Source organism: Acomys minous (genome assembly GCF_964271855.1).
Source record: "Acomys minous genome assembly, chromosome: 8".
NCBI lineage: Eukaryota > Metazoa > Chordata > Mammalia > Rodentia > Muridae > Acomys > Acomys minous.
The window spans coordinates 44,246,917-44,260,601 of NC_140489.1; the positions used below are offsets into that span (position 1 = coordinate 44,246,917).

At 35.8% G+C, this 13,685-nt stretch overlaps 1 protein-coding gene across 4 annotated transcripts in view; it reads left to right on the plus strand.

The window, feature by feature from the left end:
- Positions 1-6,233, plus strand: part of LOC311603926 (protein SIX6OS1) — a 38,117-nt gene extending 31,884 nt beyond the window's left edge. For all 4 annotated transcript variants that reach the window (XM_084793214.1, XM_084793216.1, XM_084793215.1 and 1 more), the window contains exons 17-18: positions 1,695-1,752; positions 5,309-6,233. In XM_084793214.1, coding sequence (XP_084649340.1) covers positions 1,695-1,752; positions 5,309-5,505 — 255 coding nt within the window. In that variant the 3' untranslated portion in view covers positions 5,506-6,233. The remainder of the gene's footprint in view (positions 1-1,694; positions 1,753-5,308) is intronic.
- The last annotated feature ends 7,452 nt before the right edge of the window (positions 6,234-13,685 follow it).

Genomic DNA, 13,685 nt, shown 5'->3' on the forward strand with positions numbered 1-13,685 from the left:
ACAAAATTTTAGTCCCAGCACATGTGAGGCAGAGGCAGATGAATCTCTTGAGTTTGAGGCCAGAGTAAATGCTAGGAAGCCAGGGCTACACAGAGAAACCGTATCATGAAAAACAACAACAACAAATCCTGGAAGGTTGTTTATTTTTTATTTTGTTTTGTATTATTGTGGGGAGTTGGGGAAGGAAACTACCTAATTAATATCTTTCCTAAGACAAACATGATTAATCAAGAAAATTCTCAAAAGTAAAATTGATAGTAGGATGAAATTCTAAACAAGTAATTAAAAGAGCATAATAAAGAAGAAATTGATTAAGAGATCAAAAAAGAACAACATAAACAAACAGCATAAATTATGAACTTCTTAATAAGTGTGTTAATATTAGTGAGTTAAATACTCCACTAACAGGCAAATATTGTCCAAATGAGTAAAAAAGGAAAGACCCAATACTTAAGATATCTATAAGAGACACATATTTCAATATAAAGCTGATGATAAGTTGAAAATTAAAAATGTAAAATTATATTTCATGAAAATTCTAAGCCTAAGAAGGCCACAATGGCTATATTATCACTTGGGGATACCCTTCAGGATAAAGACATTGTTAAAAATAAGAGATAATTTATAAAAATTTAAAAGTCCAGCTCATAAGGAACTTACAACACTCACAAATATAGTTTATGTCTAACAACAGCTTTAAAACATGTATCATAGAGCTATGTATTGAGCTTAGGCATACAGTGCTTGCCTAGTGTTCACAATGCTTTGGGTTCAATTCCAAGAAATAAAAGTAGCTGGGCGGTGGTGGCGCACGCCTTTAATCTCAGCACTCGGGAGGCAGAGGCAGGTAGATCGCTGTGAGTTCGAAGCCAGCCTGGTCTACAAAGCAAGTCTTGGACAGCCAAGGCTACACAGAGAAACTCTGTCTCGGAAAAAGAAAAAGAAAAAAGTAGTGAGTTAATTGAGTAACTAATTAACTAATCAATTTTACATAAGAGGATAAATAGAGACCCAACTATGGAGGTTTTATGTTCCCTTTTCTTAACAGTTGTTAAAATTAGACAACACACAAATATGTCCTGTAAGATATGAATGATATAAGCAATCTCCTTGGTATAATTGACCTTGATGAACAGCATATGCAACAACTGCAAGTTTTCAAGTGCTAATGGCATAATTACAAGATATACCATGTTTTGGTTCATTAAACCAAACTTTTGCTTTGTTTTGGTTTGTTTTGATTTGGTTTTGGTTTTTTGAAACCAAAAAGCACAGTGTTTCTCTGTGTAGCCCTCACTGTCCTCAAACTGGTTCTGTGTAGACCAGAGTGGCCTTAAACTAATAAATCTGCCTGCCTCTGCCTCCCAAGTGCTGGGATTAAAGGCATGCACCACCATTACCAGTTTGTATTATATTAAAGTAAATTTCTGTTTATTAAGATTCATTGAATGAATTAAGATTCACTAAATTCACTAGAGAGTGAACTTAGAACCTCATGTATGCTAAACAAGGATTCTACCACTGAATCCCCAAGACAGAGCTTATTTTTAAGTCTTGTAATATCCTATGTAGAAAGTTACTGTTATATCTACTCTAATAATATATGCTGAAAGTTAAGCCTCTGGTGTCAAATATAAATGCTATATAAGCTCTTTTTTATTTCACAAGTAATAGTTATGGAAATTATTTTTCAGTTTAATGAACATTACTCTGCAGTAAATCTAAATCCTCCTTCATCACAACAAGAAATTGGTAAGTGATTTGAAGTTTTCTACACACACACACACACACACACACACACACACACACACACACACACACACACACACACACACACACACACACACACACACGTTAACTTTCCTCCTGGTACTTGGTTTATCTCTAACTGGCTTTTAGGCACTCAATTTATTTAAAAATATTTACTTGTAGACCCTGCTAGCATAATAGATAGTGCTGCAATCTCACTGACTACAAAAAGGAGTCAGAACTGATCTGTTCTCTTTTCCCTTCCTCCTGCCCTCTCTCCCTTTTCTTCACTCTTTCAGCGCTGAAACATCTTTCACAACTCTGCCAACCCTTGCTTTCTTCAGTATTACTGACTTCTCGATTATCAAACATTGTGGATATCTTGTATTCGTTATCATATTTAGTGCTCTTTAATAATTTAACATAATTAACTATCCCATCTTTTTAAAAAATTATCTTCTACTATCTCTTGAGTAGCCTTTCTTCTTTTATTCTTTGATTAGTTAATTCAATCAATATTTGTTTATGTGGATGTATTTCATTTGGAACATATCATGCTGCCATAGACAAGACACATGGTGCATAGAGGTCACCTTGACACATGAAAGCTGTACTATTAGTTTCGCATCAGTCATTTATCCCATTTTAGTCATGAGGCTCAGTATCTATATGCCAGTTCATAGCTTCTGTAAGTCAGGTGTATTCTTACACAGCACAGTGGGGAGACACGACATTCTGTATTTACCCTTGATCCCATATTATCTAAGAAAATTGTATTATGAGAAGCAAAACTCTTAAGTCATCCTTCTATGTGGATCTGACTTGAGTTAACCCTGAAATACTAAGAAGGAAAACAAAGCAGAATAAGAAGACTAGGAAATGCCTGTTTTAGGAAAATGGTTGTTGTGCTGCAAGGGCATTAGGGAACACATCAATGAAACACATTTGAACAGAGACCATGAGGAGACGGAGGTAATAGCTAATGGAAAAAGTATCCTAGGAAAAGAGTGAAAAGGTCTTACATGGTAACATGCCTTGTATGTTTAGTGAAAATCAGGTAAATTGTATGATTTAAGTGGAGAGAAAGGAAATTTAAGTGGAGAGAAATTTAATGCAGATAAAATAAGTCAGAAGTGTGAGAAGGAACAAATCATGTGTGACCTTTTAACTATTAAAATCTTAGATTTTCTTCTAAGTGAAATAAGAAGCCACTGGAGCATTTTGAGCAAATGGCTGAATTTATCTGACAGGGTTTTTAAAGGATTACTGTGGACTGTTATATGGAGAACATGCTATATAAAACCAAGGGTCAATTTAAATGATTTAAGTGGAAACTGATGGTTGTAAAACCTTTGTCTAAACCTAGACTTTTATTTCTGACTGGATAGTGATAAGCTTTTTATATCTAAGATATCTCTTGACATTAAAAACCCAGTGTATCTGAAATAAAAGCTATCCTTCTGATACCCCTGATTGTATCCCCGTTATTCTGCTTGTTATGATTCAGAGTAACAGTGATAATTTTAGCTTTTCTCTGTTGTTGTGATTAAATGTGACTAGTTGTCAAGCTTTATCAATTTTTGGAAATACTATTTTCTCTATTTTTAGTGAGATTATTATGTTTCCAGCTCATATCATGGGATATTGCAGTGACATCCTTATTGATGTTTTCTTCTTCTCAGCTTACCTGTAGAGCTCAGTTTCGTATTCTTTATGCATGATGTTGACCTAGATCATCTGCCATTGTTAAAGACCTAAGTGGCTTTCATTGACTGTTGCTTACCATCGTCCTACTTTTCCAACTTAAGTTCAGTATAACTTTGAAGCTCTTTTTAAGAACAAATTACCTGTGCTTGGTTAAACTGAACATTTCAGTACATCTCAAATATGCGCAGACTTTTTTACTTGCTTGTTTCAAGCAACATCCAACTTCACCTTTATCTTTGAAGACTAACTTCTCTTCCATCAAACCTTTATTTCCACCATCTACCTCCACTCCCAGAAAATCTCTCAGCTTTTGTAAACCTCTTTTTTAAAAAATGTTTATATTCTACATAATATCAGTAAGCATTTATGAATACATATAGAACATCCTCTGAATCTTTGGGAATAAAGATTTGCTTTATATTTACTTTTGAATTTCTCAGAGCACCAAAAGCGCTGTCTTACACAGTGATATACATTTGTTTATAGAGTGATTAGGAATTTTATGAAGACTTCATAGTAACTGTTAAAAAAAACCTCATTTATGCAAAGGGAAATACAAAGTTTTATTTCTTCCTGAATATATATATATGTGTGTGTATATATATATGTATATATATATATTTGTCTGTTTAAGTCTTATGGTTATGAAATGAAGTTGGTAATGAATAAAATAAAAAAGGGGACTGGGAGAACTCAAATATATGCTAATCAGTTCATCCTGCTGGCCAGGGTCCAACTATTGGTTGGCTCACTTTCTTTAGAGTGAAATAATGGATGTTAAAAATATATAAAATTCAGAGTGGCACAAAGAAATTTTTTTGTGTTTTTTTTTCCATATACAGGTAACTAGTTCTGTATATGGAAAAAAGGCTTTATGCCACTTGTTTTGAATAAGCCTTTGTCTTGCTGTAGATGTTAAACTGCTTAGTAATAGTTGATATTTTAAAAGATACTGAAAAGTATTTTTACTTTCAGTTTTAAATAATGTATAATGAATGAACGTTGATATATTCCTATGCCAATCCTTGGAGTCAACAAGCAAATCTGCAAGTCAAGTTAATTTATAAATTTTCTTTCCAAACTATGGAAAATTCTCTTCACAGATTGCTAAATAAATAAGTAACTCAATGTTAATGTATATATTATATACTGCTATTTTATAAATAAATAATATCTGGGTAAGTTTGACTTAATGTAGCATCTCAGATGCAGCATTTTCCCTTTCTGTCCCCATTGCTGTGGTAATAGGGAAGGGACATTTTCTCTGTAACCCTGAGATAATATGTTTTTTCCCTTTTTATTTTCACTACTTCTAGATGCTCCTTTCTATCCATTCTGTACATGTTTTCTAAAGTAACCTTATACAGCAGTCTAAGTCACAGTATATCTGTGCTTGAAGATACTTAATGGTTTCCTGTTATATATTTAAGTCTATATTCTATAATGAGTCATTTAATAGTCTTTGCAAGCTCATCCTCACTAACTCTTGCTTAATATGGCTTTGTTATTTTTCAGCACCCCTGCTAGATTGAATGGATTATGTTACCCCAGTATTTCCTATGCAGATCTGTTTCTGGGCCTATGCACTATTCTCTTTATTTGAGGTGTTTTACGGTACTTTCTGTTATGTATATGAGTTCTTCATTCACTTGAGTTCAAATTGCTTATATTCGAGCATACCTTTCCATAGTACTAAGGACAATGCTTTATGTGTATGAAGAATACCTTTAAATATTTGCCAAATAAGTAAGCAATTCAATGTAAATATGTATATTATATGCAGCGTACTGTAATCTAGTAGATTGTGTTATATAACATGAATACAATGACATTTTAATATTATGTTCTTCAGGAAACTTATTTGAGAAATCAGAAGAAGATGCCTTCACATTTTCTTTTCCATCAGATTCTTCAAATCACACATTTGGAGCTGGAAAAGATGACTTTAGTTTTCCATTTTCTTTTGAACAGGATCAAAACACAATGCCTTCCTCTTCCCCAAAAGATTTTTCATCCTCACAAAATAAAACACAATTTATGTTTTTTTGAATTATTATTTTTTGATCCATTTAATGCTCTATAATAACTTTTTAAAATCTGTATTATCACTGAATGCAAGATATATTTTTGTCAATTAAAGTAGTAATTGATTGCTACAGTTGAGTTATTTGAAGTTATTTAAATATTGAATATTTTATCTTTATTTGTGACATTAGCTAATCATTATTTATTTTGATTTTGACTTTCTAAGCCCTACCAGATAATTCTTTTATCTTAGAGATGTTAATACTTTTTCCCTTAATTTTTAAAAATAATATTAAGACAAGTTCTCCCTGGAATTTGATTTTTAGTCCAGTAGTACTTTAATTATTTTGATGAAACAAACTATCAGAAGACCTTCTAATGATAACTTGGAAAATTCATACTTTATCCATTAAAGATTTGAAATCACTGGATTTTATTTATGCTTCTTTATTGCAGAATACAGAAAGGCATTCTGATAATAATTTAAAAGAATTCATATCAGTGAAGAGAAATTTTATGTTATTTCTAAACACAACAATGGTAAAATTCTAATTTTGTTAATTATGTTAGTATGTCTTTAAGAAAGTGAAAAATGAAAGACTAATATCTGGAAAATTATATTGTTATATCACTGGTTGGCCTGGCTTTGGTTAAACCTTTTTTGGAGAATAAATGTGTTTTGTTTTTTTTTTTATCTTCAGCAAGGAACATTTACTATTAACCTTTTTATTTTTACATTTTGTTTCACATTTGTATCTGTTTGTATTTCATATTCCTTATTTGTCAAATAAATGTAGCTTACATTAAGATATTTAAATTTTGATAAAAGTATATCTATTGCTTAATATTTTATGTATTTTTCAAATAGAGTTATCACATAATAAAGTGTATAATTGCATATTTTGATGCGTAACTGCTGACAGATTTTTATGCATTCACCTTTTTTCACTATGTCTAGGCAAACTGCAGAGAAAACCCTGTTGGTTTCTCCTCCCTGTCAATGAGAAATTAAAAACTTTTATGGTTCCCTCACCCTTAATCATTATTTGAAACTCAAATGCTTTCTAAAGCCATTTACAGGACATTTCAAGCTTAGACTTTTCTCCCCAGAAATTCTTGTTGTATGAGCAGAAAATTGTTTCTCACTACATTTTGATACATGCGCGTGTGTGGAATCATCATTCTCAACATGCAAAACAAATCTGAGTGAAGGTGTGTGCCTTACCTCTTTAGAATACCCACATGCCATAGTTGAGTAAAGTAAGCCTTTCCAAAGACTTCAGGGTGCTGATCTAACTAGTGATAGGATTCAAGACCACTTTAGACTATATATCTTAATTGTTTGTTTGTTTGTAAGAATTTTGCTAGCACATATGTCACTATGTGTGTGTCTGGTGCCTGCAAAAGTCAGAAGAGGTGTCAGATTCCCCTGTTATAGATGGATGTAGGTATAGATGGATGTGAGCTACCATGTACTTCCTGGGAACTGAACTCAAGTCCTCTGGAAGATCAGCCAGTGCTCTTAACCTCTGTGCCATCTATCCAATCTCAGACTATACATTTTTTAAAAAGCTAAACCTTCAATAACTGGTTGAAAGGTGAAAAGGAATTCTAGTTTAAATTTTTTACAGTTATATGATATTCTTTGAATAAATATGAAATAAATGGTTCTAAATGGAAACATAGCTTTTTGTAAAACAATATTTTTAAAAGTTAGAGTTTTACAAGACAGGATAGTGTGTGTGTGTGTGTGTGTGTGTGTGTGTGTGTGTATGAATGATCCAAATACACTATATACATGTATGACAATATCATAATAAAACTCATCTGTATGCTTCGTATATAGTTTAAAAATCTGGGGGTTTTGTTTTTGTATCAGATACCTCTTATGGCATGCCATAGATGTCATATAATAAAGATACTGTATCTGTATGAGAAATAAAAAGATTTGGAATTGGGTTGTTTTAAGAGACTCAAAGCTGGGCAGTGGTGGTGCATGCTTTAATCACAGCACTCAGGAGGCAGAGGTAGGCAGATCTCTACAGCCAGCCTGGTCTCAAAAGGGACTCCAGGGCAGCCAGGGCTACACAGAGGAAACCCTGTCTTGAAAGCAAAAACAAAAAATACTCAAAACTTGTCTTAGCCTTGAGTGGCAATTTAATAGTTTCTTTTTATTTAATAATATGTAACACACTGGTATGGTTAGATTTACTGTATAGCCATAAATGAAACAAAACAAAATGGTGTTTTTAAAATGTCTTAAGTGCACATGTCATCTTGAGAACATATAAATATTTTAGTCTTGCACTTAGGAACTAACAAAACACTACAATAAAATAGTTATCTCTTTTCATTGACTATACTATGTTTTACAACTATATATGGTATCAAAAATACACTGGTTTCTTTTTTAAAAAGTAAAGCATGGACTGAAAAGCCTAAGGAATGATTCATTGAAGAACTAGGTTTTTAATTAGGACTCTAAAAGTATGTAGATTATAAATGTTCAAGAGTAAATTGATGTTGCTGTGTTACATTTTAGTTAATTAATAGGCTAATAAATTGAGCACTGGGGGATGTTGTTAGGTCATGACTGATGGAGATGACCTGGAAATGAAAGAAAACAGGCCATCTTCAGAAGCAAAATTGTCCTTTTATCACAACAGCCGAAGAGGCCATCTCTCTGCAGGAGTAGAGATTGTGTGCACTTAGTACCTAGTGGGGTGTAGACTGGAAAGGGGGGAACTTTGGGGATGGAGGAGTTCATCTGCAGGTTAGTTCCTCTACAGTCTTGAAGTGGTAGACAGCAGTAGGGTTTGGTATGTGGATCTCCTGATCAGAAACTTCCACAGGTGTTAATCAGTCAAGTCAGCTTTTTCATCTAGAGTTTCTCAGTCCATCTGAGGCCTTTATTTAATTTAGGGGTTGAATCCAGAGCCTTGAGCATGTAGGCTTTACCACTAAACAGTACCTGCAGCTCTGAGTTGATGGCATTAATATTCATTTACGTATATCTATCTGTTCAGGTATATATGCCCATGCATATGCAGAAGGCCTTCCCCTATATCCCTCTACTGAATTTTCTTGAGATAGGGTCTCTCTCTGAGCCTGGAGCTATTGGCTTTGTCTAGGCTGGCTGGTCAACCACTGAACTTACAGGATCTTCTTTGTCTTCTTTCTGAAATGTTAGAGTTACAGGCATATGCAGCCACACCCAGCTTTTTGCATGGGTGCTGGGAATATGAGCTTACATATATCCCCATTTGCAGAGCAAATACTCTTAAGCCACTGAGCCACCCCCAGGCCCCCATTGATGTCATTTTGGCATTGCATATTTTGTTGGCCAACTCCATTGACTAATATTTAGCAAGATTTCAGTAAACACTTGATTAATAGAACATAACTGAAATGATAAAGGAGACTAAGAGAGTGATCTATGTAATGGGAAAACAATTAGCAAAAGAAAAAAATACTATGTATGAAGGCAAATAGTCTTACTGGACTAAAGAAAAACAGGAAACTGGGTTTTATTATATAAAAACTGAGTTTTTATGTATTATATATAAAAATAACTTTGTGTGTGCAAATGTCCATGACCGCTAGAGTTTAAAGTCAGGTATCTCCCTCAATCACTGTCCACTTAAGATAAATTTCCAAAAGGAAAGTATTCTTTTTGAGGTAAATCTGCTGTTGTCTTCAAATTACAAGCTTGCGTCTCTCCCTCCCCTTCTCCCCCGTCCTTCCTTCTTTCTTTCTTTCTTTCTTTCTTTCTTTCTTTTTTTTTTTTTTTTTTTTGTGAGATTGGGTTTTACATAGCCCAGATTGACCTTGAATTTGGTAGGGAGCCAAGGATGATCTTGAACTCCTGATTTTCCTTTTTCAATCTTCCAAGTACTGGCAATACAGGCATATGCCACCACTTCCAATGTTTGTCCCCATTTTAAGTTAGTAAACTCTCAGAAACACTGTGCAAATTCCAGAGTCTACTAGTACATTTGGAAGGAAAATATATCTAATTTTGTTTAAGGAGGAAGTGGCTATTTTAATAGCAGCAGGCTAATATGATAAGGAAAGATTTTGTAAGAATATTTCTCCTAAAGTAGTCAAAACTCTCATTCTCAATGGACTTGCATGTCTAAGCATACATGCTTCTAGTAATATCCCTGCTGGAAGAACACACACATGCCTAAAACATGTGCAGTAACCTGTCTGTTAGTGTCTACATGATAAAAATGAAGTGAAACATGAATGTATACAAGTGATTCAGCAGCGTGGTTCATTGTGTGGGTGTGGTTTGGACACTGAGACCCTTTTTAGTCACTCCTCTTTCTACTCCCAATGCTTGAAAATCCACAGGGTTATTTTCCGTCTCCTGTCTTTTTCAGAATGTCATAGAATAGAAATATAGAACACACATCCAGGATCTGGCTTTTTTTCATGTAACAAAATGTATTTATGCTTTACCTATAGTATTGCATATATAATAGCTCACTTTTATTGCTAGATATAGTCCACTGCATGTTTATAGCATAGTTTATCTGTCATCCTGTTGGTAGGAAAGAGGGGCAACTTAAATGGCTTTTGTATCTTTTTGTGATTACAAATAAAGCTCCTATAAATATTCATGTTCTGTGGACATCATAGTTTATGTGTGCTAGCTAGAAACTGACCATCAACTGGGCAACATATGAACAGATACTTGTTTCTAGAAGTTTACCATTGTAGGCTGCTTATAAACAGACGCCTGTTTCTTACAGCCTTGGAGTCTGCTAAGATCACATCCTACACATTGGAGATTTGGTGTCTGGTGGAGGTTGGCCCTCTAGTCAGGTATGAGCCATTGTAGCTGTGCCATCACATGGTAGAGACAGTCTGTCGTCTTCAGAAGAACTCTGATCTGATGAGAGCCTGCATGCCCTATCACCTCTGGAGTTAAGATGTCAGTGTGTGGAATTTACAGGGATATAAGCCTTCTGACTAGAGCAATAAGTGTTTATTTCACATGCATAAGTGCCCAGGGGCGTTCTCGAAAGTGATCGTGTCATTGTATTCCCTCCAGCGCTCTGTGCATTCCAGCCTTGACAGCACCTTAGTATTCTCAGCTTTAAATTTTTTTCAGTGCTGTTTGACTAGATGTGGTGATGCATGTAGCGTTTGAGAGCCAGAAGCAGCAGGGTCACATGTTCAGGTCAACCTGGCTGCATGCAGAGTTCTGGATGTAGTTTGCTGAGAATTTTTATTTTGATTGGCTTTGAATTTTCTTTTTCTGTATCAATCCAATCCTTTTGTTTTTCATTTCAATATATTATTATGAGTGATGTTGACTTTTTTTTTTTTTTGAGACAGTATCTCTCTACATAGTCCTAACTGTCCTGGAATTTGCTATGTAAACCAGGCTGTCCTTGAACTCACATAGATCCTTTGTCTCTGCCTTTCAAGCCCGCCTGACATTTGTGGGGGGTGGGGTGGGGGATGGGTGTCGGGGGTGAGTGTGGGTTTGGGTTTTTTATTATAATTAATTAATGTATTTACTTTATGCCCCAGTCGTAGCCCCATCCCTCCTCTCCTCCCATGCCCACCCTCCCTCTCCTGTCCCCCCCCCTCCTCTATTCCTCAGAAAGGGAGCGCCCCCTATCCAACTACCCCAGCTCATCAAGTCACATCAGGACTGAGTGTGTCCTCTTCCCCTGTGGCCTGGCAAGGCAGTCATGTCAAGGGGAAGTGATCTAAAAGCAGGCAACAGAGTCCATGTCAGAGACAGCCCCCACTCCCCTTACTATTGGATCCACATGGAGCTTGAGCTGCCCATCCACTATGCAGACCTAGGTCCAGTCCACGCATGGTCCTTGGTTGGGGCTTCAGACTCCACAGACCCCTCTGGGACCTGGTTAGTTGGCCCTGTTGGTCTTCTTGTGAAGCTCTGTCACCTCTAGGTCTTTTATCCTTCCCCCCACTTTCCCACTAGACTCCCTGTGCTTTGCCCAGCATTTGGCTGTGAGTCTCAGCAGCTGTTTCAAACTGCAGCTGGGTGGAGCCTCTCAGAGGACAACTCTGATTGGCTCCACACTGAGGGCCTTACAATTTTATATTTGTTACCTCATGAAAATTTAGCTTCTGTTTAGGTGGGTTTATCTACTTTATGTTTTTTATTTCATAAATTTATATTCTTAATTTCGTACCTTCTCTTTAAGTTTAATTTTCCTCTCACTTTATTTTTTTATAATTTTTGTTTTTCAAAGAGTCTCACTGTGCAGCCCTGGCTGACATCAAACTGTTATGTAGACCAGGCTTTTGTGGAACTCACAGATTTGCCTGTTTTTTTAAATCTTAAAGGAAGCTAATTGTTTGAGGACATTCTCGAATTCTAATAATTGTTGAGTGCATTCTCTAAAACATTGTGCTATAGATTTTCCTCTTGGTACTACTTTAGTTATATCTATCATCTATCTGTCCATCTATCTATCTATATCACTCAATATATATTTTAAGTACTACTTTATCAAAGTTTAGTATTCTTATTTTCATATAAAAGTATGTTTAAGGGATAGAGAGGCAGCTCAGCAGCGGAGAGCACTGGGTACTTTTCCAGAAGATCTAGGTTCAATTCCTAGCATCCATGTGGCAGTTCGTTGCCATCTATAACTCCAGTTCCAGGGCATCTGACATCATCTTAGGTCCTCCCCAGCACCAGACATGCATATGGACATATATGCAGGCACATAACATAAAATAAAAAAATAACTGTTAAAGTGTATTTACATTTTCTTTGGGACCACCCATGACTCTTGAATTATTTAAAGGCTTATTGTTTATTTTTATATAATTGGAGATTTTTCAGGTATCCTTTTGCTATTGGTTTTAAACTTATATTTGTTAGGCATTGTTTTATGGTCTGGAATATAATGTGTCTTGGTGAATTTAAGGGGTACACTTAAGAAAGACCTTGGATACGGTGGCACACACCTTTAATTCCAGCATTCAATAGGCAGAGGCAGGTGGATCTCTGTGAGTTTGAGGCCAGACTGGTGGTCTACAGAGTGAGTGCCAGGCCTGCCGGGACTTCAGAGTGAGATCCTCTGTCCAAAATGAATGAATAAATGAATGAATGAATGTTTTAAAATTATTTTTCTTCCTTGTTTACTGTGTTCTACCTTTCCTAACACTTTCCTTGATTCTTTCGAAAAGTTTCTGTTTCTTTTCTGAAACAATTAACCTGATACCATGTGTTGTATATATTTTAAAAGATAGTCCTAGCACACTAATCATTGCATCTTGAATTTTCTTAGCCATCCCAATGTCTGTGTCATACCTGATTCTGATAATTGTTTGTTAGGTATTTAGCAAGATCTGTCTTTTTTTTTTTAAGCAATTTTCAGTATGTAGCAAAATATTAACTGTATCTATCATGTACACTAGATGCTTCCTCCTATTTAGCTAAAACTCTGTACCCTTTAGCCACATCTCTCCTTCCTCCCTGGCATGCTGCTTCTATGACTTTTTTTTTCCTTCTGTGAATGAGTGACATTTTCTCTAGATGTTTTCCTTTATGTGCCTAATTCATTTTCCTTAGAATATTGTTCTGGTTGTCACAAATGGAAGACTTTCCTTCTTTTAAACATTCCACTGTGTGTATCATACTTGCCGCATCCATTGAACACTTAGTGCCTGTGTCTCGTCTGTTGCTGGTAATGCTGCAGTGAGAGTTGTGTGCTGATATATTTTCATCCCTGATTTCATTTTCTTTGCACATATATAAATGGTATTTCTAGTGAGTGGTTTTACTTTTAATTTTTAAAAGCACTTTTTAACTTTTTCCGATACCATTCACACTACCCTACATTCACACCAACAGTGGACACAAATTCTCTTTTCTCCACACCTTTGCTAACATTTGTTATCTTCTGTCTTTTGGGAATAGTTGAGTTCGAGCAGCCTTGGGTAACCTGGGGCCTGCGGTTGTGGGCACCAGCATGGTGCTGGAGAGAACATGTGAACTGGATCCAGAAGGATGGGCTTTGAGCCTGCGGCTGCCTGGGTTGGCAGGTACTGCAGTGCTTCTGTAGCCCAGGTCTCTGGAGTTGGGAGTGGAGTGTGGCACTGCCAAGTCGGCTTGGAACCAGGGTCAAGGAAGTGGGCTTGGAGCTGCGCTCAACAGCGAAGCTGAGTGTTCACTACAGCCTCCTCCTGTGCTCCCCTGGATTCTT